General features: G+C 41.4%; 1 protein-coding gene across 1 annotated transcript; it reads left to right on the top strand.

Annotated features, from left to right (window-relative positions):
• The first annotated feature begins 4,461 nt into the window (after window positions 1–4,461).
• psmd14 (proteasome 26S subunit, non-ATPase 14) lies at window positions 4,462–8,155 on the top strand. The gene is made up of 11 exons (XM_074666506.1): window positions 4,462–4,602; window positions 5,330–5,385; window positions 5,698–5,769; window positions 5,877–5,996; window positions 6,343–6,413; window positions 6,549–6,699; window positions 6,790–6,897; window positions 7,033–7,107; window positions 7,196–7,321; window positions 7,641–7,703; window positions 7,989–8,155. Exons 2-11 carry the CDS (start codon window positions 5,338–5,340, stop codon window positions 8,085–8,087), a joined length of 933 nt encoding a protein of 310 aa, XP_074522607.1. The 5' UTR covers window positions 4,462–4,602; window positions 5,330–5,337; the 3' UTR covers window positions 8,088–8,155.
• Window positions 8,156–26,486: the final 18,331 nt, after the last annotated feature.

The following is a 26,486-nucleotide window of genomic DNA, read 5'->3' as shown; positions in this document are numbered from 1 at the left end:
GAGCGGGGAGTTATTTATAATGCGACACAAAGGGGTTTGAGGTTTGATTTGTACGCGCATTATCAGTTGGGCTGAACACTCGCCGCCTTTCATGTTGTCGTCGTCCGCACATACCAAGCATTCTTCACCCCCACCTCCACCAACCACACACACACATACACACACGCACGCACACACATACACACACCCTCTTCCTCTTCCTACCCTTCCCCCCATCCAACACACTACATGTCAGAGAATCAGGATGCAATGAAATATAAGCAGGGGCTTGCCTGGGTTGGAGGTCACAGTCTCCCTATAAACTAAACCAGAGGTAAGAGAGGAATGAGAATGAACAGGAAACATGCTCACATATCCTTAATTAAACCATTCAAGTCTATATAGAATAATGTTCTCTGAAAAGCTGCCTAGGTCCTATAGACTCCAGAAAAATAGTCCTGTATGTTGATTATCTGATATAAAGGAGGAATGCAGAAATAAAGAAGCAAATATTGACTCCTTTGTAAATGTTAAAATCAAGAATACTGTCAACGTTACCTACTTTTCAGTCCCTGTGCTGGGACGTTTTCCTTTTATGCTGTTTGTAAAAGTGTAGACTATGTGTTTTCACATATGACACTCACATAACTCAATTGTTGAATTATATGGAAAGAGGAACTATAGTTTCACAGCATACGCTGTTCCTTTAACGTTTAGCAGTTGGCTGTCAATGCTTTAAAGGAGATTGGGGTTTGGCTTCATCTCTGATCTTCTGCATTTGACCCCTGAGACCTTTTAGGTTCATCAGACAAGGGCTTAAATAAAGCTTTAAGTTGTTGTGTCCAGACTGAGGAACTGCCCCCCTCATTACACCACATTCAGCCCCTCAATAGTGTCAATCAAAAGGTATTTGAAGCACTTTTCTACAACCATGGTGAGCAAGTTTATGCTTTGTTAGGTTTGATGGTTGGTAATTTTAAGAGCACGATGAGATGTAATAATGACATTTGTGTTTGACACTTAAAAGTGTAGAAATAAAGACATTTTTACTGATGCCACTATGTTTAAACTTTATGCATTTCTTTATGTAATCACCTTTATTTCTTTCTGCCAACAAAAGAGTCAAAAAAAACAAACACTTTTCTGCTTTATTTTTGATCACATCTGAACATTTACACAACATATCTACACCCCAATAACACAGTCCTAACAAAACGTCTATATACTTCTGCCGTTACACATCTGTAGAAATTGGAAATGTAATATTTTAGTTTTTTAGCCATGTAGATTTATCATAAGAATGTACTCTAATACCAAAGAAGACTAATTGCCTCGCTCCATTGCCATACAAACCATTTTTAAACAACGCCGCAATTAAATTGTGCTACCAAACCTTTAAAACAAAATTGTCTTATATCTCAGACTAAGTGGGGTAACAAAATTCCCAGAATACCAAATATGCTGTTTCAGTTTCTCAAGGGAATGTGTTCAAAATAAACACAAGTTCTGAAGGTTGTTAATCTAACAGGGTTAAAGTTTTTTTTCTGATTTCTATGACTCAATTTTAATAATGAACGAGCTTTGATACATTAGGAACAGCCTGCCTCAGACACACAGGTGTTAAACTGTTGTATTATGAGAGGAGAGAGAAAGATTTATCTTAACTTCACACTGAAGAGAAGAAACTGTTTTGACTATCATGGGCTCATATCAATAAAAGTGTCCTTGCATGCACTTTTAACCTTCTATGGTGACAGCTTATGACCTTTATCTTTCTGCAGACTTCACTTCAATAATCCATGTAAAAGCTATCTGTTTATGTAAAAACCGACTCTAAAGAGACGATAGGAGAGACGGGGATTATTGTATAACCAAGGTGCCTGGCTAGAATTAAACCAAAGACTTTGTATCACAGAATATGAAATACATACAACTTGTGCATGTCTATGTATATTAAGAGAGCTTAAATTGACAGATTGGCAGTTTCAGCTCTAAAACTTTAATCCTTTGATGCATGGGAACATATGAAGCCTAAGAAGTCGTGGTCTAAACCATTTCTGAACACATTTGCCTTTCACCTTTATAGAATCATTTTCATTTTAAATTCCCACATCAACACAATGTAGGTCTTTTCACAAGCATCCATCCTGGTGTAGGCCCTGCTGGAGATTTATAAAGCAGAGCCAAATCCAAATCCCATCAGGGTGCAAGGAAGCTCTTAAAGCATCAAATTTCCCTCCCTTATTTCCTCCGCTGGTAGGATTAAGGTTTCATGCTGGTGTCCTGTTACAAGCTACTCCTGATGTTCTTTGGAAACTCCAATCACTGCCATCTGAATGATCAGCTGCAGCTTCTGTATGGATTGAGTATTGATTTGCAGTATGCTGAAAATGCCCTCTTAGTGTCAGGTGCGATTTAATAAATGATTTAGCACTAAATTGACTGTTTTGAACAAATCAAGGCTCTCAGTGTTGCATCTTTTGAACATTACTTTTTACCTGCTCTGTCAAAGTGATCAGATACCCAATAGGTCAGTTGATCTGCTGCTTTAGTCACATTTATCCATTGTTTGTCTGGGTAATTTATCAAAATGCTTTGGAGCAGCAACATGAATAGATTTCAGATTGAACCAGTGGAAGGCAGCCGACCAATCACACACGGAGCTGCATTCAATGAGACAACACTGTCAGCAATAATGACTCGGAAAACAATAAACTCGGGCCACTTTGAAGGAAAAATAATGACTATTTGTTTCTGTATTGTGTTGACTCCAATCATGTTAATGCTTTCATCAGATCATTATTGTATTCATGCAATTGTGTTGTTGGACTGATTTCCGACTTTAATAACAAAAATCACAACCAATATTAAGACACAAGCAGAGAAACTATTTCATTTTAGAATAAATATTGGTACAAAGTCTCCTCCAAAAAAAGGAATAAAAATAAGAAAAGAAAATTTAAAAAAAAGAAATGACTTATTTGGGAATGTTGAACATAAAAAGGAAACGGTTGCAAAAAAATTATGAATCATTTTTGCTCAGATCTTAAAGCCCGTTCAACCCATCACTAGGATGCACATCCTGGTTTAGACTGCTGAGTGTCTTGATTTGTGTCGAGGTAGCAAGAGGTCCTGCGGGTGTGGAGAGGGAGGGACTCAGGAATGTGGATGATTATCTGTGTCCTCCTCATCCACAGAGGAATCAGGGAATTTAGAAATTCCTGTTAAAGACCTCAGCATGCCAGCTGACCTGTCTGCTGGGTGAGATTGTAACAAAATGTTTTGCTGGACTAGAAACAAGAACACATGAAATGAACAGGAAACTTTCTCACAAACCCAGAGATGGTGTGGTTTGGCTCAGAGTTTGTGGCTCCTCTGGGAATAATGAAATGCTTGCAAGCTGAAATATGAGAACCACACACATTACAGCCGTTTTCATTCATTTAAAAGAGGGACCATGTAAATGATTACAGGGTTATTTTCTGTTTTCTTTATCAAAATGACAGCAGTGTAGTCAGTTTTTAAAGAACAAAAATCTTTTTTTTTGTCACTTGTCTCACTTCTTCAAGACATTGAAAACAGTAAAAAGGGGCTATTTTGAAATAGTTTCTTTGTTTTGAGTAAAGTTTTGGTAAAATGTGAAAGCTTGGAAACAGCCAAGCAGTTCTGCTTTTAAGGGCAAAATTAAACTGAGTCAATTTAGAGACCTTGCGCTTAAAGGAGCTGAGAAAAAAAAAAAAGAAGATAGAAATAAAAATAAAAATCACAAGTGTTGGAACCAGGGCATGTTTTTCCTTTTTCCGTTATCCTTTTTTTTAAATCACTTTGTATAATCTATGACTCAACTTCTATTCATATTTATTTCAGTGCAAAAGAAAAAAGACAATCAGGAGAAATTGAAGGTAAGAAAACTTACACGTTGAATGCAAAAAAAAACAAGCAAAGAAAAAAAGGAAGCAAGAAACTAGAAAAAGATAAAAAAAAAAGAAAAGTGCCACAGATTAAAACATAAAAGCCACGAAGACAGGCCAACATGCTGTACAATTTAGTTTTTTAAATTATTATTTATCTATTTATTCTCTTCATTCCTTCCTCCTCATTCTTCCTCCATATTCCTCCTCGTCCTCCTTCTTCTTCGATTGCAATACTACAGGATTTAAGGCTAAGGTCCACAGTAATGGCATGTCCCAAACAACCAAATAAGTCAACAATCACATTTTTTTTGTCAATTACATTAAAAAGTACACATTTCTAGAAATAATAAAACACGATTTATTCATTCGATAAACTAAGAACCTGAACGCACCAAATGAAAGCCTTCAAAACAATGTTTTCATTACAATCAGCGTTAAAAAATGAGTTGTTCAAGCCTGGAGGTGGTATGCTCTGTCGTTGGATGCACAACAGTCTAATAGGCTTCACAGTACCGTTTGAATACTACGTAGCGCCTCCCTGCGTTTAGTCAGCGCAGTTGCCCGAAGTGGCAACAAAACACGTCATCAGTGCGACGGAAGTAGAAAAAAGCAAACGGATGAATCTGGCTGATTCATTGTAGCAGCCGGGCTGATCAGACAACTTACAGAAACACAGAATTTTCTCATCCTTTGTTGGAATATAAAACAGGTAAGACGATTCTAAGCTTTAAAAAAAGTCGAACGTTTCTGTAAAATGCGTCAAGATTAATTTTTTTGTGGTAATTTGAGGTTTCTTTCAATGTCGGTTGACAGAAGCTTAGCATGAGTAAGCTAACAGTAAGCTAACGCTATTCGTAATCTTTGTCAGTTAATCAAATTGTGTCACAAAACGAGACTTCAGAAACGTTCATCACGATCTAAAAGTCTTTTGAATAAATTAGACGAGTCCCTAGTCAGATATCTCTGCTGTGTGGACCTGACCATGGATACATTAGCTCACTGACGCTAAGTAGCTGTTAGTTGCTGCTGCTTATTTACTGTGAAATTATCAAAATAAACACCCGCTGTATCTCTGCGGCCCAAATCAGCTTCTGGTGCGTGAATTACAAACAAACGATCACAGGTTGCTCTCCTGGCTCAATTGCAGCTTTGATTTACATGAAACATACATTTAATCTGAAACTGATTGACGGGATGTCATTAAGGTAGTGCAGGCTAATTGTATACAGCAATCAGAGACATTGTATGGAGTTGAGAACAGAATGGTCAGAGGATGTAAGGTGTGAAGATACATCAGAAAAAAAAAATGAAAATAGCAACAGATCAACGGTAACGCCCAAATTCCTTTCACTTGTGTAATTTAGATAGATATTTAGATATATTATATTACTCTGTCTAGAAACAAGATAATAACATGATTGTGTCTGTCTTGACAGATCCAGGTATGGACCGACTGCTGAGGCTTGGTGGGGGAATGCCAGGGCTTGGCCAGGTAATTTATTCATTAATTTCCTTGACAGAGAACACACATGTTTTTCCCCTAATGCAGGTAGTACCACTAGTCCTTATCAATACATTTGCCTTTATGACTCCAAAACTTTTGCAGTAAAGAACCTTTGAATTAATTTTATGCAGACTCTTGAGTTCTTGTGTGGACTCTACAGTCATAAAGGATCTAAAGTTATAACTAATTCTGCAGTGAAATAAATGAAATTTCTAAAGAATATTTGTATTGTGGAGAATAATCTTAGTAAGTTCTGACACATAAAGCTGTAAATCATTACATCCTGCTTTGACTTTGCAGGGCCCTCCAACAGATGCTCCAGCTGTGGACACAGCTGAACAGGTGTACATCTCCTCTCTGGCTCTGCTCAAGGTAATCACACAACATCCATACAAAGTAAAGCCTAAGATGCTAAATGCTAACTTTTGCACTCAAAATAAATATTCTGTGTCCACTGACTCATGCTTCTATTTGATCAGATGTTGAAACATGGTCGTGCTGGTGTACCAATGGAAGTCATGGGACTGATGCTGGGAGAATTTGTGGATGACTACACAGTGCGAGTGATAGATGTGTTTGCCATGCCTCAGTCAGGAACGGTAAGTACTTTTCCAAAAACAAGGATGAAAAACGTTTGAAGTTATCTGATCTCAAAATCCTTTTGAATGTTCAATTATAAAACACGGTTTTACTTTTTCTGGATTTATCTGAAATCCCAAACAACTTAATTCATTGGTATTCATTAAATAAGAGAAGCTCAAGATGCAAATATTTAAACAAGTTATAAGTTCATAAATACATTTTGAGATATCCATTCTGTAGATTTCCTTGTCTTTTAGTCTTTTGCCAGTCACATCCCTGAAAATCTGACATATGTCTGACTTTCACCGTCAAACCAAAAGCACCCGTCTCATAACCACTGTACGATGTTTTTCTACTGCACAGGGTGTGAGTGTTGAAGCGGTGGACCCTGTGTTCCAGGCCAAAATGTTGGATATGTTGAAGCAGACTGGGAGGTAAAATGTTAACACACACCAGAAGTCACAAAACAACCTCATGATGATGACAGATGCCAGATATCTTAGACATTTCTTTTCTACTTGTTTATCTTTCAAACATGATGTCTGTTCTCCTCCTTTATTGCTCATCAGACCAGAGATGGTGGTGGGATGGTACCACAGTCACCCTGGTTTTGGCTGTTGGTTGTCTGGTGTGGACATTAACACACAGCAGAGTTTTGAGGCTCTGTCAGAGCGAGCTGTTGCAGTGGTGGTTGATCCCATTCAGAGTGTCAAAGGAAAGGTAAATATGCTTGTCCCCCCCTGAAAGAATCTTCACAGGATCTGTTTCAAACACCTTGAATTAAACCTGAGTCATGTGCTTTGTTTGCAGGTTGTTATTGATGCCTTCAGATTGATCAATGCCAATATGATGGTTTTGGGTCATGAGCCAAGACAAACCACATCTAACCTGGGTCATCTGAACAAACCCTCAATTCAGGTATCAAATTCACATTTTGTTACCATCAAAGTGGCTCAAGATAGATTTATAAAATAACAGCAGAATCTCAATTCTTGTATTTGGGATTTTACACTCTACACAATAAACACAACTTATGGTTTCCCATGTTTTCAGGCTCTCATTCACGGACTTAACAGACACTACTACTCCATCACCATCAATTACAGGAAAAATGAGCTGGAGCAGAAGGTTTGAGAACTCACTTATCACTGGGATCATTTCATTTAGACGTTTGTGTTTGAATAAAACAAGAAAAATAAACCTCTTTCTTCTTCAGATGCTGTTGAACCTGCATAAGAAGAGCTGGATGGAGGGCCTGACCCTTCAGGATTACAGCGAGCACTGCAAGCTTAATGAGACAATTGTTAAAGAAATGTTGGAGCTGGCCAAGAATTACAACAAGGTATGGCTCTAAAAACAAAAGTAGTTTAAAAATTCATGGAAGGAATGATTTTTTCAACAAAAAAAGCGGGTTTTTTTTAAACTCCCAAATCATAAAACAATATTGTTTGCTAGCACATAACTGTTGCTGGTGCTTAATTGATGCAAACATTCATGCAGTGATTTGGCCTCACTGCATATTTATTGTCTCACATGTCCATTATTCTCTGAAGTATTTCCCTTGAGAAAGAATCATGCTAGTGCGCGACATGACACAAGAAGCTTTCAGAGAATGTTGCTGGCGCCATCTTTCAGCACTAAGATACTTTTTTTGGTCTCAGGCTGTTGAAGAAGAGGACAAAATGACCCCTGAGCAGCTGGCTATCAAGAATGTTGGAAAACAGGTACAGTTGAATTCAACCTTCTGATTCAACTAATTTTATAAACACAATCAGTTCTTATGTTGTATCTTGATGTGATATCACCAAATTGTTGTTGGTTGTTATTTGGTTGGATCCTGACTGAGCAGACATCAGTCCCAAGCATAGAATTAACAGAAACATACTAAGGTTAAATAATCTTTTCAGTTAAGTTTGTGAAAATGGAATTCTACGAATCCACATTCTCATTAATGTGTTGTTTGATATTTTTTGTTCCCTTCCTTTTAACATTTTCTATCCCTTTCTCAGGATCCCAAGAGGCACTTGGAAGAGCATGTTGATGTTTTGATGACCTCCAACATCGTTCAGTGCTTAGCTGCCATGCTTGATACTGTAGTTTTCCAGTGATGGCCCTGTGTGTATATATATCAACCTTTGCTTTCTTTTATATAAAATAAATGTATGTATGAGATGGAGACACTGAAATGGTTGTTTTTTAAATTTTCATTATGCTAGAAGAAAGTTGCAGGAATTTGCAGGGTTTTTTTTAATATGTTTTAATGCAGAAGTGGAGCATTAAGCCACGTGAGTCAATGCTCTTTTAATAATGGTGTAATGTCCATCCCAACCACTGGATGGTGCCAGAGTTAAAAGTTACATCGTCAAAAGTGTGATGTCCTCTACAACAGTTTTGTAGTGAAGATGCTTTATGTCTTGGTGCAATATTTCCTCCCAGTTTTCTGTCCAGAGTGACAGTATCATAATTTTTATAGCGTTTAGCGATGATCTGACAGTTTTGTATGGTTGCATAAAACATTTGGCAGCCATGTCTTAACTGTCTCCTTTGCCAAAATATAAAAGAACATACTTAATAACCGTGTGAATGTGTCTAATATCAACTCTGACAGACACTCTTAAGAGAAGATAATATGCTTGGTGACATCCTGTGAGCTGCTTCTTGTATTTGCTCCGTCCTGTGTTCTAGTGTTTCCTTCTTACTGGGTTTGCACAAAGTCCATTGAAAGAATGATGAAAGTCTTGTAACCCCACTGGCCTTTTGACATCTCAGTTCTGCTTAAGTTTGCGTCTCTGATGTACCATGGACTGATGTCCAAACCTGGTGTGAGTAATCGGTTGCAAGGGAGTGAAAAGAGGAATTAAGTCCTAAATATTTCCCCTGAACTGCTGTCTTTGCATATTTGGTTTCTAAGAAAAAATCTGAAGTAGAATGATGAAGACATACTTGACCAAAATTATTTGTTAATCAAAAAGAAGATCACCTGAAATAAAAAGATATAACTTGGGTGGTCAGGACTCCCCCCATCTGAGCATATGGTAAAAGAAACATTTGTAGATTTTGACCACAGTTCATTTAATAAAGTTTTAGCTGTGAGAGGAGTCATGTTGTACAGTGGGAGTGAGGCCAAACAGCTGATTGTCTTCATAGTTCATCAGCTTGAAGCAAAAGTCACTACAATGAGGTTCATAGGATGTCAGCCAGAGAACATGTAGCATATGGTCTACATCCAGCCGCCCAGCGTACACCAACTGGACAGAGAGTTATGACAGATGTGGGCCCCTACCATAAAACCAACTGTACAGGTCTTCAGGTTACTTTTTTTTTTTCTCTTTCTTGAAAGACATCTGTGCAACCCCCAGAGGAGGAAATTGGCTCCCTCTTTCAGCAAATTCTGGAAAGTGTGGGGCTGTGAAATGAAATGAAACACCTTTTCCCAGGCCCTTTGGGAAAGCCACATAACTCAATGGTGAATTAATAATCCGAAAACTGAAAAACTTTCAATCTTAAATTCAAATTGTCCACTGTATGAGGTTTATTTAACAGCTGGCCAAGACGTAAGCTTGTTATCGCATTTTTCTTCTTAGAGGTGCACAATGAGCATGGGTGGAGTCTCTTTGGTGTTTTTAAAACATGTTGCACAAGTCTCACTGGTGCACGGGTACCCCATCATGCCCCTCTTATTGCCAAAACAGTCTCAGTCCAGTATTGGCACTAAGCTACTTTTCACCATCGTGTAAAGCCAACACATGAAACGCTCCTCTGCATGGACGCATGAGTTTGTGCACTCATGTGTTAACTCTGTTTTAGGAGCTGAATCATCAAACAGTGTTTTCATTCTGGCCAGCTGAAATCACGAAGCGTTTTCAGACGTGGTCTATCCTGTTGTAAATGTTACAGATGTCTCACTGTGATAACAGACCCAAATGAGACCAGCATGCAGTCTGAACAGAAGCCATGTGAGGCAGGCAGTAACAACAAAACAATGTTATCTCACTCAGGCTGCGATAAGACGCTTCCCCCTGTTGAAAACTTAACACAAGTCTGAACCAGCTCAGAAAAGAAATGAAAGCTTTAGCTGTTCTTTGATCTCCCACTTTGAGTCTGAAGGTAACATGAAAACCTGCCTTCTTCTTCTTTTTGTATATCAGACTTATAGACTCAGTAATGCTTCAGAAATTTCTCTTCTGCAAAAAAGTCAGCAGATCTTTCCTCCTACTCTTCATGGATGCCCAAAGAGGAACCAACTTTGCACGTGCCCTTTCCAAACCAGTGTTTTGCCCTCTGCCTTCCACGTGCTATGGCAAACCACTTCCAAGCAGTTGAGTCAAAGGTGGAGGCTGTAAACACATTGGGGGCTTTAATAATCCCCGATGCTGTTTGGTGCGGTTTAGGAGGACAGATCATTCCCACAGGACCACAGCCAAGAACTCAAACCCTGCCCCGCCTCAGTGGACCGGAGCCAGAGAATGACAGTGTAAAGGATTTTTAAGTGCATGTTATCATAGACTGACAGAGAAGACGGTTATATAATGTGAAGAACTATAGCCTGAAAGTTGCAGAAAAACACATTTTTTATCCAAGAAAACTTTCCCTTTTCAAGTTTCAAAGTTCAATCTGGAACTTTAAGAGAGGTGACAATAAAAAAAGTTCATTCATGAGCTGTTATGCTGTTGTTGATGTTGATAGTCCTGTAAACCTCTTACATCTGAATGAAATATCCAAATTATTGGATTAAACAGTTGTGACACAGCTCAGAAATTCAAGAAATCCATAGGAGTGATTGATAATATAATCCCTAATCTTTCATCAAGTGCTGTTAACAGCTAGAGGTTTTAATTATCTTATGATATATTTAAACAGCCTTCTGTACAATGTGGTTTTGCACAAAACTTGGTGCAAGCATTTGTGTTTCCCTGATGATAAATCAACAGCATTTGGTGACCCACAGATTTCTTTCATCTTTATCATCATTAGATTTGACTTTTGAACTATAACACAGCTTCAATGGGATTTATTTCTGAGTGTATCTTCACAGTCAGTCCCCTAATTTCGCGATGTCAAAATCCAGCAGCAAATTGTTGCAGCAACAGCTCAGGTTCATGTACCACTTTGGAGGCCCCATGTTGTTCCCCACTTACAGTTTCCCACAATTCCTACTCCTCATTATCTTTCTTAACCAAAAATGACAAAAATACAGAAAACTTGCCAAACAGATCCTTTCTCTGCCCTTGCTTTGAGTTATAAATCAGTGTTATTATGATAAAATAGCTAACTATTCCTTTATCAGCCATCTACAGAAAGGTTCCCGCAAACATTTCTGGCTGTGACCCCAAGATTGGTGGTGCTGAAAACTTGCAACCCCCTGCCATGGGAACACACCAATAAGCCAATCCAAAATCAAAATAGACTAGATATACTTGATTTAGCTGATCAATACAGAATCCTAGTTCAGTCACCTTTAGGGTTCTGCATTCTCCGCTTGCATGATGTTAAAATAAAAACATTATTTTAAAAAATCTGTTTATTTACAATTGTAATCTTTTTTTTCTTTGGACTTCAGGAGACATTCTGCGACACCTCCATTGAAGTGTTTCACAACCCCCCGGGACCCCGAACCCTGTTATCTCCTACACTTGAACAACCAACATGTTGCTGAGGCTTTCAGTAGAATAGAATAGAATAGAATAGAATAGAATAGAATAGAATAGAAAATACTTTATTTAGCCCTGAGGGGAAATTCAGGAGGAGTTACAGCAGCAATCAAGAAAACAAAAATAAGGAAGTGTACAGAAAGTACAAAAAAGGTCCGTAACAAAATAGATAATGACAGCTTGTCCATCATTCTCCAGTTCAGCCAGCCTCCACCTCCACAGGGTCCAGACTGAACTTCTTCAGTCATGCTCCATCTCTGTCTCCTGTATCCTGTCTGCTCACAGCAGGTGAAGTTCTTTCAATGTGGCATTGGTGTCCAGTGTTAGCTTGGTTAGCTATGTTAGCTATGTCTGTGAATAGCATGATGCTTCTCTGCCCTCTGGTATTCCCTCTGTTGCTGGGTTAGCACAGCTAGCGTGTCCATCTAATTGGAGATAGATGTTACGTTCCCAATAACGATGGATGAATGGACAGGTTGATGTCGTAACTTCTCAGTTCACACCTGAGAACCAGAACATCATCCTCACCTCCTTCTCCACACTTTGTCGGAAATTATCAGGCCTTGCACCAGTTAGCACTGGCTGCGTAAGGCTGCTAACAGCTGATATCACATGTAAACAATGCAGCCATGGTTACATGTGAGACTCCAGACAAACACAGGAGCAAAGTTCATAAAAATATCACCGAAGACACAACCACACTGGTGTCCACGACCAACAAATGAACCATACAAAGTAATGATCCACTCCACATTCAAAAATGACGAAAAAGAGAAGAAATTAAAGCTGCAAGCAGCGTTAGACGGGTCCTCGGGCTCCTGCCGGTTTTCCCTCCAATGTGTCCAACAAAATGAGACGAACATTTTGGCGTTTGTTTCATCTCTCTACGACATTCCTAGCCCCAGTTAGGGCGGTTTTGCTGTGCATAGGTGGAAGTGAGCCTTGTGGCTCTGAGAGAATATTATGGGATGTCAGGGAGTCAGTTGATACCATGGCAACGTATCCTCTGCTATGCTGAAGAGAAATAGCCAACTTCCTGTCTGGTAAAGGTCAGGGTGTCGGTGTATTTTTTTTTATCTCAATGAGATGAACATTTTGATGTTGGTTTAATCTGTCTAGGACATTCCTACTGGCTGCTATGGCTGTTTGAATGTTGTAGATGTGGACAGAGAGCATAATATGGGATGTTTGGTATTTTATTGAAGAGTTTGATGCTTGAAATGTGTGTGCCAATTTTGGTGAGTTTTTGAGCATGTTGAGGGGGTCTAATAAGCACTTTAATGGAGGAGAGAGTCTTTGTTGCCTCTGCTGAGTCATGTGACCAGCTGTGTGGAACCCCTAATCAGTGTGTGACATTATCACAGAAGTGCAGGAGGATCAAATTCCGAAGGAACAAACTTCTCATCCTGTAGGCCAGAATGTTGACCTAATCTGTGTCAAAATATACATGTCTTATATGAAATTTTGCGAGGAATCCAACCATGTCATTTTTAAAGCTGTGCGACTTTTACTTTTTTGTCTAGAGGCCCAACTGCTCAGCGAGGGCTGCTCTCCCATCTGTTAACATTGCGTGGTCGGCGACTTTGAGGGCTTGCCATTCGAAAACCGGGCCCGAAACAACAACTTCCTCCACAACTTTTGTAGAACAGGGTCTGGTCTGTCATGTGAGCCAATTTTCATACCTGTATCATTTTTGGTTATTGACAAGTTAATGTTTGTAGAAAGGCTAAAAATTCTGAAAACTCTTATTTTGGCGGGCAAATTGCCGGTTTCCTGTTGGAGCAACGCAAAAATACCTCCTATATTTTTTGTGCGTCTCAATGAGACGAACGTTTTGATGTTGGTTTCATGTGTGTACGACATTCCTGGCCCGAGCTAGAGGCATTTTTGTGTGTTTTAAAGGTTTTTTGGCTCTAGAGAGATTATTATGGGATGTCGGGAGTTATTTTTTGTATTTTATAAAATTTTTTGGCAGTCACAATGTGTGTGCCAATTTTGGTGAGTTTTTGAATATGTTAAGTGGACCTAATAAGCGTTCAAAGCGCGTGTGGAATAATAATAAGAAAAAAGAAACGCAGCAGGAACAATAGTGCCCTCGGCCTTCGGCCGAGGGCACTTTCTAGCTTGCTAGAAAGTGCCCTCTTCCGTTGGCCGAGGACCCTAAAAAAAGAAACGGACGAAATACAATAGTGCCCTCGGCCTTCGGCCGAGGGCACCTTCTAGCCCTGCTAGAAGGTGCCCTGGCTCAGGCCGAGGACCCTAAAAAGAAACGCAGCAGGAACAATAGTGTCCTCCGCCTTCGGCGGAGGACACCTTCTAGCCCTGCTAGAAGGTGCCCTCTGCTCAGGCCGAGGACCCTAAAAACAAACGGACGGAATACAATAGTGCCCTCGGCCTTCGGCCGAGGGCACCTTCTAGCTCCTGCTAGAAGGTGCCCTGGCTCAGGCCGAGGACCCTAATTAAAGCTGCAAGCAGCGTTAGACGGGTCCTCGGGGCTCATGCCGGTTTTGCCCTACTATCATGGTATTGGCCCCACTGTGTCCAACAGAATAAGACGAACATTTTGGTGGTGGTTTCATCTCTCTAGGACATTCCTAGCCCCAGTTAGGGCTTTTTTGCTGTGCATAGGTGGAAGTGAGCCTAATGGCTCTGAGAGAATATTATGGGATGTCAGGGAGTCAGTTGATACCATGGTAACGTATCCTCTGCTATGCTGAAGAGAAATAGACAACTTCCTGTCAGGGGCAGGTCAGGGTGTCAGCAAATAATTTTTTCGTCTCAATGAGATGAACATTTTGATGTTGGTTTGATCTCTCTAGGACATTCCTACTGGCTGCTATGGCTGTTTTAATGTGTCAGAATGTGGACAGAGGGAATAATATGGGATGTTTGGTATTTTATTGAAGAGTTTGATGCTTGAAATGTGTGTGCTGATTTTGGTGAGTTTTTGAGCATGTTCAGGGGGTCTAATAAGCACTTTAATGGAGGAGAGAGTCATTGTTGCCTCTGCTGAGTCATGTGACCAGCTGTGTGGAGCTCCTAATCAGTGTGTGACATCATCACAGAAGTGCAGGAGGATGAGATTCCCAAAGGGACAATTTCTCATCCTGTAGACCAGAATGTTGACCTAATCTGTGTAAAAATATGATTTTCTTGAAGAACATTTTGTGAGGAATCCAACCATGTCATTTTTAAAGCTGTGCGACTTTTACTTTTTTGTCTAGAGGCCCAACTGCTTCACTGAAGCTCCTCTCCCATCTGTTAACATTGCGTGGTCGGCGACTTTGAGGGCTCGCCATTTGAAAACCGGGCCCGAAACAACAACTTCCTGAACAACTTTTGTAGAACAGGGTCTGGTCTGTCATGTGAGCCACTTTTCATGCCAGTACCATTTTTGGTGTCAGTGGGTTTAATTTTTGCAGAAAGGCTAAAAATGCCAAAATCTCTTATTTTGGCGGGCAAATTGCCGGCTTCCTGTTGGAGCTACGCGAAAATACCTCCTATATTTTTTGTGCGTCTCAATGAGACGAACGTGTTGGTGTTGGTTTCATCTCTCTGCGACATTCCTGGCCTGAGATAGGGCCGTTTAAGTGTGATTTTTGGGTTTTTTGGCTCTATGGAGATTATTATGGGATGTCGGGGGTCATGTTTGGTATTAACTCGCAATTTTTCGCAATTCTGGGATGCGTGCCAATTTTGGTGAGTTTTTGAATATGTTTAGGGGGTCTAATTTGCGATCAAAGACGGTGCGGAATAATAATAAGAAATTAAAGCTGCAAGCAGCGTTAGACGGGTCCTCGGGGCTCATGCCGGTTTTGCCCTACTATCATGGTATTGGCCCCACTGTGTCCAACAGAATAAGACGAACATTTTGGTGGTGGTTTCATCTCTCTAGGACATTCATAGCCCCAGTTAGGGCTATTTTGCTGTGCATAGGTGGAAGTGAGCCTAATGGCTCTGAGAGAATATTATGGGATGTCAGGGAGTCAGTTGATACCATGGCAACGTATCCTCTGCTATGCTGAAGAGAAATAGCCAACTTCCTGTCTGGGAAAGGTCAGGGTGTCAGCAAATAATTAGTTCGTCTTAATGAGATGAACATTTTGATGTTGGTTTGATCTCTCTAGGACATTCCTACTCCTGCTATGGCTGTTTTAATGTGTCAGAATGTGGACAGAGTGAATATTATGGGATGTTTGGTATTATATTGAAGAGTTTCATGCTTGAAATGTGTGTGCCGATTTGGTGAGTTTTTGAGCATGTTCAGGGGGTCTAATAAGCACTTTAATGGAGGAGAGAGTCATTGTGTCCTCTGCTGAGTCATGTGACCAGCTGTGTGGAGCTCCTAATCAGTGGGTGACATGATCACAGAAGTGCAGGAGGATCAAATTCCGAAGGGACAAACTTCTCATCCTGTAGGCCAGAATGTTGACCTAATCTGTGTTAAAATATACATGTCTTGTACGAAATTTTGCGAGGAATCCAACCATGTCATTTTTAAAGCTGTGCAACTTTTACTTTTTTGTCTAGAGGCCCAACTGCTTCACTGAAGCTCTTCTCCCATCTGTTAACATTGCGTGGTCGGCGACTTTGAGGGCTCGCCATTCGAAAACCGGGCCAGAAACAACGAATTCCCCCACAACTTTTGTAGAACAGGGTCTGGTCTGTCATGTGAGCCAATTTTCAAGCCTGTACCATTTTTGGTTATTGACGAGTTAATGTTTGTAGAAAGGCTAAAAATTCTGAAAACTCTTATTTTGGCGGGCAAATTGCCGGTTTCCTGTTGGAGCAACGCAAAAATACCTCCTATATTTTTTGTGCGTCTCAATGAGACGAACATTTTGATGTTGGTTTCATGTGTCTACGACATTCCTGGCCCGAGCTAGAGCCATTTTTGTGTGTTTTTGAGTGGTCTTTAGAGGTTTTTTGGCTGTAGAGAGATTATTATGGGATGGCGGGGGTCATGTTTGGGATTTTATCGAATTTTTCCGCGATTGTGAGGTGCGTGCCAATTTTGGTGAGTTTTCGAGCATGTTTAGGGGTTCAAATTAGCGATCATTGACGGGGCGGAATAATAATAAGAAAAAAAAAGAAACGCAGCAGGAACAATAGTGCCCTCGGCCTTCGGCCGAGGGCACTTTCTAGCTTGCTAGAAAGTGCCCTCTTCCGTTGGCCGAGGACCCTAAAAAGAAACGCAGCAGGAACAATAGTGTCCTCCGCCTTCGGCGGAGGACACCTTCTAGCCCTGCTAGAAGGTGCCCTCCGCTCAGGCCGAGGACCCTAAAAAAAGAAACGCAGCAGGAACAATAGTGCCCTCGGCCTTCGGCCGAGGGCACTTTCTAGCTTGCTAGAAAGTGCCCTCTTCCGTTGGCCGAGGACCCTAATTAAAGCTGCAAGCAGCGTTGGACGGGTCCTCGGGCTCCTGCCGGTTTTCCCTCCAATGTGTCCAACGAAATGAGATGAACATTTTGGTGTTTGTTTCATCTCTCTACGACATTCCTAGCCCCAGTTAGGGCTGTTTTGGTATGCATAGGGTGGAAGTGAGTCTAATGGCTCTGAGAGAATATTATGGGATGTCAGGGAGTCAGTTGATACCATGGCAACGTATCCTCTGCTGTGCTGAATGACATCACCTGCTGCATGCTTGGAATTCTAATTAGCGTGACACCAGTGTGACTAGAAGCTGGAGGGAGTTTTTATCAGGCATCTAATGTAAAGAAATCCTCACAGAGTCCATAATTTTACCCCAATCTGTGTCAAAAATATCATATTTGATAGTAGAGCTTGTGAGGAATCCATTTTTGGCATTTTTAAAGCTGTACGAGTTGTACTTTTTTGTCTAGAAGCCCAAATGCGTCACAAAAACGCTGGAAAAGCGCTGGAAAAGTGCTAGAAATGGATTTTTTATTTATGAGAAACGTCCGAACTACTTGTCCTGTAGGCCACAATGTTGGCTTAATGTGTGTAAAAATATCATATGGTTGTAGACAATTTTGTCAGGAATCCAACCATGTCATTTTCAAAGCTCTATGACTTTTAGTTTTTTGTCTAGAGGCCCAAATGCGACACTAGTAGAATGTGTGTTTTGACCTGAAATCGGTTCTCTTCATCTGCTAACATGGAGAAATCCCAAATCGGCCAAAAGCGGTCGGCGACTTTGAGGGCTCGCCATTCGAAAACCGGGCCCGAAACAACAACTTCCTGAACAACTTTTGGAGAGCAGGGTCTAATCTGTCATGTGATGGTATTTTCAAGCATGTACCATTTTTGGTTTCAGGGGGTATAATTTTTGCAGAAAGGGTTAAAAAAAATTTTTTTTTATTTTGTGAGGCAAATAGCCAGCTTCCTGTGTGAGATAGGTCCAGGGTAGCAGCGTATGATTTTTGCGTCTCGGTGACACGAGCGTTTTGGTGTTGGTTTCATCTCTCTACGACATTCCTAGCCCGAGCTAGGGCCCTTAGCGTGTGCCTAGGTGGCGCTATTGAGCTTATTATGGGATGTAGGGGGTCATGTTTGGTATTTTCTCGAATTTTTCCGCTATCCTGATGTGCGTGCCAATTTTGGTGAGTTTTCGAGCACGTTTAGGGGGTCTAATTAGCGTTCATTGACGGTGTGGAATAATAATAAGAAAGAAACGCAGCAGGAACAATAGTGTCCTCCGCCTTCGGCGGAGGACACCTTCTAGCCCTGCTAGAAGGTGTCCTCCACTCAGGCCGAGGACCCTAATTAAAGCTGCAAGCAGCGTTAGACGGGTCCTCGGGCTCCTGCCGGTTTTCCCTCCAATGTGTCCGACAAAATAAGATGAACATTTCGGCGTTTGTTTCATCTGTCTACGACATTCCTAGCCCCAGTTAGGGCTGTTTTGGTGTGCATAGGGTGAAAGTGAGCCTTGTGGCTCTGAGAGAATATTATGGGATGTCAGGGAGTCAGTTGATACCATGGCAACGTATCCTCTGCTATGCTGAATGACATCACCAGCTGAATGCTTGGAATTCTAATTAGCGTGACACTAGTGTGATCAGAGTGAAGAGGTGGAGTTTATCAGCCATCTAATGTAAAGAAATCCTCACAGAGTCCACAATTTTACCCCAATCTGTGTCAAAAATATCATGTTGATAGGAATTTTTGTCAGGAATCCATTTTTGGCATTTTCAAAGCTGTACGAGTTTTACTTTTTTCTCTAGAAGCACAAATGCGTCACAAGACAGATGGAAGAGTGCTGGAAATGGATTTTTTATTTATGAGAAACATTCCATACTACTTGTCCTGTAGGTCACAATGTTGGCTTAATCTGTGTAAAAATTTCATATGGTTGTAGACAATTTTGTCAGGAATCCAACCATGTCATTTTTAAAGCTCTATGACTTGTAGTTTTTTGTCTAGAGGCCCAAATGCGACACTAGTAGAATGTGTGTTTTGACCTGAAATCCGGCCTCCTCATCTGCTAACATGGAGAAATCCCAAATCGGCCAAAAGCGGTCGGCGACTTTGAGGGCTCACCATTCAAAAACCGGGCCCGAAATAACAACTTCCTTCACAACTTTTGGAGAGCAGGGTCTAGTCTGTCATGTGATGGTAGTCTCAAACCTGTACCATTTTTGGTTTCAGAGGAGAAAATTTTTGCAGAAAGGCTAAAAAAAAAAAAATTTTTATTTTGGGGGGCAAATTGCCGGCTTCCTGTTGGAGATGGGTCCAGGGTAGCAGCGTATGATTTTTGCGTCTCGATCATACGAACATTTTGGTGTTTGTTTCATCTCTCTACGACATTCCTAGCCCGAGCTAGGGCCCTTAGCGTGTGCCTAGGTGGCGCTATTGAGCTTATTATGGGATGTTGGGGGTCATGTTTAGTATCAAACGAAAATTTTCGGCATCCATAATCTGTGTGCCAATTTTGGTGAGTTTTCGAATATGTTAAGAGGACCTAATAAGCGATTTACTGGAGGAGGGAATAATAATAATTAAAGCTGCAAGCAGCGTTAGACGGGTCCTCGGGCTCCTGCCGGTTTTCCCTCCAATGTGTCCAACAAAATGAGACGAACATTTTGGCGTTTGTTTCATCTCTCTACGACATTCCTAGCCCCAGTTAGGGCGGTTTTGCTGTGCATAGGTGGAAGTGAGCCTTGTGGCTCTGAGAGAATATTATGGGATGTCAGGGAGTCAGTTGATACCATGGCAACGTATCCTCTGCTATGCTGAATGACATCACCAGCTGCATGCTTGGAATTCTAATTAGCGTGACACTAGTGTGATCAGAGTGAAGAGGTGGAGTTTATCAGCCATCTAATGTAAAGAAATCCTCACAGAGTCCACAATTTTACCCCAATCTGTGTCAAAAATATTACGTTGATAGGAATTTTTGTCAGGAATCCATTTTTGGCATTTTTAAAGCTGTACGAGTTTTACTTTTTTCTCTAGAAGCACAAATGCGTCACAAGACAGATGGAAGAGTGCTGGAAATGGATTTTTTATTTATGAGAAACGTCCAAACTACTTGTCCTGTAGGTCACAATGTTGGCTTAATCTGTGTAAAAATATCATATGGTTGTAGACAATTTTGTCAGGAATCCAACCATGTAATTTTTAAAGCTGTATGACTTTTAGTTTTTTGTCTAGAGGCCCAAATGCGGCACTAGTAGAAGTACTCGTAGTGAGTGTTTTGACCTGAAATCTGTTCTCCTCATCTGCTAACATGGAGAAATCCTAAATTGGCCAAAAGCGGTCGGCGACTTTGAGGGCTCGCCATTCGAAAACCGGGCCCGAAACAACAACTTCCCCCACAACTTTTGTAGAGCAGGGTCTGGTCTGTCATGTGATGGTAGTCTCAAACCTGTACCATTTTTGGTTTTGGAGGAGAAAATTTTTGCAGAAAGGTTTAAAAAAAATTTTTTTTTATTTTGGCGGGCAAATTGCCGGCTTCCTGTTGGAGATAGGTCCAGGGTAGCAACGTATGATTTTTGCGTCTCGATGACACGAGCGTTTTGGTGTTGGTTTCATCTCTCTACGACATTCCTAGCCCGAGCTAGGGCCCTTAGCGTGTGCCTAGGTGGCGCTATTGAGCTTATTATGGGATGTCGGGGGTCATGTTTGGTATTAAACGAAAATTTTTCACGATTCAGGGGTGCGTGCCAATTTTGGTGAGTTTTTGAGCATGTTTAGGGGGTCTAATTAGCGTTCAAAGCGCGGACGGAATAATAATAAGAAAAAAAAAAAAAAAGAAACGCAGCAGGAACAATAGTGCCCTCGGCCTTCGGCCGAGGGCACCTTCTAGCTTGCTAGAAGGTGCCCTCTTCCGTTGGCCGAGGACCCTAATTAAAGCTGCAAGCAGCATTAGACGGGTCCTCGGGGCTCATGCTGGTTTTGCCCTACTATCATGGTATTGGCCCCACTGTGTCCAACAGAATAAGACGAACATTTTGGTGGTGGTTTCATCTCTCTAGGACATTCCTAGCCCCAGTTAGGGCTATTTTGCTCTGCATAGGCTTAAGTGAGCCTAATGGCTCTGAGAGAATATCATGGGATGTCAGGGAGTCAGTTGATACCATGGCAACGTATCCTCTGCTATGCTGAAGAGAAATAGCCAACTTCCTGTCTGGGAAAGGTCAGGGTGTCAGCAAGTAATTTGTTCGTCTAAATGAGATGAACATTTTGATGTTGGTTTGATCTCTCTAGGACATTCCTACTGGCTGCTATGGCTGTTTTAATGTGTCAGAATGTGGACAGAGGGAATATTATGGGATGTTTGGTATTATATTGAAGAGTTTGATGCTTGAAATGTGTGTGCCGATTTTGGTGAGTTTTTGAGCATGTTCAGGGGGTCTAATAAGCACTTTAATGGAGGAGAGAGTCATTGTTGCCTCTGCTGAGTCATGTGACCAGCTGTGTGGAACCCCTAATCAGTGGGTGACATCATCACAGAAGTGCAGGAGGATCAAATTCCCCAAAGGACAAACTTCTCATCCTGTAGGCCAGAATGTTGACCTAATCTGTGTAAAAATATGATTTTCTTGAAGAGCGTTTTGTGAGGAATCCAACCATGTCATTTTTAAAGCTGTGCGACTTTTACTTTTTTGTCTAGAGGCCCAACTGCTTCACTGAAGCTCCTCTCCCATCTGTTAACATTGCGTGGTCGGCGACTTTGAGGGCTCGCCATTCGAAAACCGGGCCAGAAACAACGAATTCCCCCACAACTTTTGTAGAACAGGGTCTGGTCTGTCATGTGAGCTTATTTTCAAGCCTGTACCATTTTTGGTTATTGACAAGTTAATGTTTGTAGAAAGGCTAAAAATTCTGAAAACTCTTATTTTGGCGGGCAAATTGCCGGTTTCCTGTTGGAGCAACGCAAAAATACCTCCTATATTTTTTGTGCGTCTCAATGAGACGAACATTTTGATGTTGGTTTCATGTGTCTACGACATTCCTGGCCCGAGCTAGAGCCATTTTTGTGTGTTTTTGAGTGGTCTTTAGAGGTTTTTTGGCTGTAGAGAGATTATTATGGGATGGCGGGGGTCATGTTTGGTATTTTATCGAATTTTTCCGCGATTGTGAGGTGCGTGCCAATTTTGGTGAGTTTTCGAGCATGTTTAGTGGTTCAAATTAGCGATCATTGACGGGGCGGAATAATAATAAGAAAAAAAAAGAAACGCAGCAGGAACAATAGTGCCCTCGGCCTTCGGCCGAGGGCACCTTCTAGCCCTGCTAGAAGGTGCCCTGGCTCAGGCCGAGGACCCTAATTAAAGCTGCAAGCAGCGTTAGACGGGTCCTCGGGCTCCTGCCGGTTTTCCCTCCAATGTGTCCAACAAAATAAGACGAACATTTCGGCGTTGGTTTGATCTGTCTACGACATTCCTAGCCCCAGTTAGGGCTGTTTTGGTGTGTGTAGGCTTGAAGTGAGCCTTATGGCTCTGAGAGAATATTATGGGATGTCAGGGAGTCAGTTGATACCATGGCAACGTATCCCTCTGCTAGGCTGAAGGACATCACCAGCTGCATGAGTGGAACTCTAATTAGCGTGACAGAAGCCCAAACAGAGTGGAGACTGAGAGTTTATCAGCCATCTAATGTAAAGAAATCCTCACAGAGTCCACAATTTTACCCCAATCTGTGTCAAAAATATCATGTTGATAGGAATTTTTGTCAGGAATCCATTTTTGGCATTTTTAAAGCTGTACGAGTTTTACTTTTTTCTCTAGAAGCACAAATGCGTCACAAGACAGATGGAAGAGTGCTGGAAATGGATTTTTTATTTATGAGAAACGTCCAAACTACTTGTCCTGTAGGTCACAATGTTGGCTTAATCTGTGTAAAAATATCATATGGTTGTAGGGAATTTTGTCAGGAATCCAACCATGTAATTTTTAAAGCTCTATGACTTGTAGTTTTTTGTCTAGAGGCCCAAATGCGGCACTAGTAGAATGTGTGTTTTGACCTGAAATCGGTTCTCCTCATCTGCTAACATGGAGAAATCCTAAATCGGCCAAAAGCGGTCGGCGGCTTTGAGGGCTCGCCATTCGAAAACCGGGCCAGAAATAACAACTTCCTTCACAACTTTTGGAGAGCAGGGTCTAGTCTGTCATGTGATGGTAGTCTCAAACCTGTACCATTTTTGGTTTTAGAGGAGAAAATTTTGGCAGAAATGGTTAAAAAAAATTTTTTTTAATTTTGTGAGGCAAATAGCCGGCTTCCTGTTGGAGATAGGTCCAGGGTAGCAGCGTATGATTTTTGCGTCTCGATGACACGAGCATTTTGGTGTTGGTTTCATCTCTCTACGACATTCCTAGCCCGAGCTAGGGCTCTTAGCGTGTGCCTAGGTGGCGCTATTGAGCTTATTATGGGATGTAGGGGGTCATGTTTGGTATCAAATTGCAATTTCACGCGATCCTGATGTGTGTGCCAATTTTGGTGAGTTTTTGAGCATGTTTAGGGGGTCAAATTAGCGTTCATTGACGGGGCGGAATAATAAGAAATTAAAGCTGCAAGCAGCGTTAGACGGGTCCTCGGGCTCCTGCCGGTTTTCCCTCCGATGTGTCCAACAAAATGAGACGAACATTTTGGTGTTTGTTTCATCTCTCTACGACATTCCTAGCCCCAGTTAGGGCTGTTTTGGTGTGTGTGGGGTGGAAGTGAGTCTAATGGCTCTGAGAGAATATTATGGGATGTCAGGGAGTCAGTTGATACCATGGCAACGTATCCTCTGCTATGCTGAGTGACATCACCAGCAGCTGCATGCTTGGAACTCCTAATCAGTGTGTGACATCATCACAGGAATGCAGCAGCTCTGGGAGAGGATCAAATTTCCAAAATGCCTAACTACTCATCCTGTAGGTCAGAATGTTGACCTAATCTCTGTAAAAATATGATTTTCTTGAAGATCATTTTGTGAGGAATCCAACCATGTCATTTTTAAAGCTGTGCGACTTTTACTTTTTTGTCTAGAGGCCCAACTGCTTCAGAGAAGCTCTTCTCCCATCTGTTAACATTGTGCGGGCGGCGACTTTGAGGGCTCGCCATTCGAAAACCAGGCCCGAAATAACAACTTCCTTCACAACTTTTGTAGAGCAGGGTCTGGTCTGTCATGTGAGCCAATTTTCATGCCAGTACCATTTTTGGATATTGACAAGTTAATGTTTGTAGAAAGGCTAAAAATTCTGAAAACTCTTATTTTGGCGGGCAAATTGCCGGTTTCCTGTTGGAGCAACGCAAAAATACCTCCTATATTTTTTGTGCGTCTCAATGAGACGAACGTTTTGATGTTGGTTTCATGTGTGTACGACATTCCTGGCCCGAGCTAGAGGCATTTTTGTGTGTTTTTGAGTGGTCTTTAGAGGTTTTTTGGCTGTAGTGAGATTATTATGGGATGGCGAGGGTCATGTTTGGTATTTTATCGAATTTTTCCGCGATTGTGAGGTGCGTGCCAATTTTGGTGAGTTTTTGAGCATGTTTAGGGGTTCAAATTAGCGATCATTGACGGGGCGGAATAATAATAAGAAAAAAAAAGAAACGCAGCAGGAACAATAGTGCCCTCGGCCTTCGGCCGAGGGCACTTTCTAGCTTGCTAGAAAGTGCCCTCTTCCGTTGGCCGAGGACCCTAAAAAAAAGAAACGGACGAAATACAATAGTGCCCTCGGCCTTCGGCCGAGGGCACCTTCTAGCTCTTGCTAGAAGGTGCCCTGGCTCAGGCCGAGGACCCTAAAAATTACAAAAAACTGATAGGGAAGAGAGAGCTGCTGTAACAAGACAGCCACAGCGGGGCTAGCCTAGCAGGAGAATTTAAAGGAGAGTCTGAGCTGCATGTCCATGATAAATATCATTGTAACTGTCCTGTTTATCTTATCGAAGTACAAAATGTGTAATGACTCTAAGTGGAACTTAATGTGAGGTCGTTTTGATATCCCCTCTCATTGTTCTGCATAAAAAAATCCTTTGGAAGAATATGCACACTTTGCAGCACACAGTATGTGAAAAAACTTATATCTTACTGCTTGTTCATCATTACACGTGTGTGTGAATTTCTGCACATCTGGATGAACACCCCTTCAGGGCCGTAGACAGTTACCCAACATCCTAGAACTGCTGTAAAACACCCTCCGCCAAGTCCTCTCTCCATCCCAGTTATACTCTACCTCTCCTTCTCTTTCCATCAAATGAATCCAGGCCAAGTGAGTGTGGACCATTTGGGCATCTTAGAGTAATGTAATCTGCCAGACGGCTGTGTTATGTCAGTGCTGAGTGGGACTCTCGGCTCCATCAGTCAGAGTGCTCTGAACCTGCACACATCAGTCTTTCAACACATCACTCCAGCCAAGACATAAACAGATCTGCTCTCCCAGCTCGGTCCAGCTCAGCTTCAGTGTTTCTGGCAAATGCTAACATATACTAAACCATGTGAAGAATGGTGCCTGCTACTGTAAGAGGGGGCATGACATTTGGGTTTGGTGGAATGTAGACTGTGTTTTCACTTAGCTCTGCATCAAACTCAGAACCAGACAGGAGGCTTGGATCATAGTTTGAACAACCAGTAATCGTCTGCAAAGCTAGCCAACCACGTACAATGAAACTCAGAGAAAAGCATGAATGAACGGTGGAGAGGATTAAAAAAAAACTGGCTCGCTCTGTTATTCCAGTTCATCTGAAATTCAGGTTAGGATCATTTACGGTCCGACTGTGGTTTTCTCCTTTAACACAAATGAAACCAGTGTATTAACTGGGGCTCTGTGACTGTTTACATACAAAATATCGTAAAGCACACGCACACAGAGGACAGCAAATAAATACCTGATCATTTCCTCTCTGGAACTTCTTTGCTGATAAAGTTTTTGAATTAAATTTAGGAAAAAAATGAAGTGAAATACAAAATGTGGGTGTGGAAACAGGATAAAAACATAGAGATGGGGAAATATTCAACAGGAGGTCTAAAGTAGTCGAAAAACTCTCAGTTCATTTCCTCACAACGACATATTGTGAGTCTTTCATCTGTAGTGTTTAGTTCAACAGAGCACGGTAACAATAGACTCTTTCCTGAGGGTGTACAAGTCACAGTGCAAAGGCAGTATGTGTGTGTGTGTGTTTGCCTCTCTTGTTTTGGTCTCAGAACAGTGACCTGTTCTGTTCCCACCCATCAGACCTGATGTGTTCATGTATTCACTTCTGAAAGCTGGCAAAGACAACCATCTGAGATTCTGCTGTTTCTGGACAATCATTTATGCAGAATTTGACACATCATCTGGTGACTTGGCTCATTGAATGTTCATATTGTTCATTAAAAAGAGAGAATAAGTGTGAGAGATAATTCCTGATGAGTTATCTCTCTTGTTGCTGGTGGTATCATTTTTAAAATTTTTGTAGATGATAAAAAGGCAT

This window comes from Halichoeres trimaculatus, unplaced genomic scaffold (genome assembly GCF_033239565.1).
Source record: "Halichoeres trimaculatus isolate MK-OKI-2021-1 unplaced genomic scaffold, fHalTri1.1 fHalTri1_scaffold_3, whole genome shotgun sequence".
NCBI lineage: Eukaryota > Metazoa > Chordata > Actinopteri > Labriformes > Labridae > Halichoeres > Halichoeres trimaculatus.
Note: the sequence above shows the minus strand (reverse complement) of the source record. Positions and strands in the feature narration are given on the sequence as shown.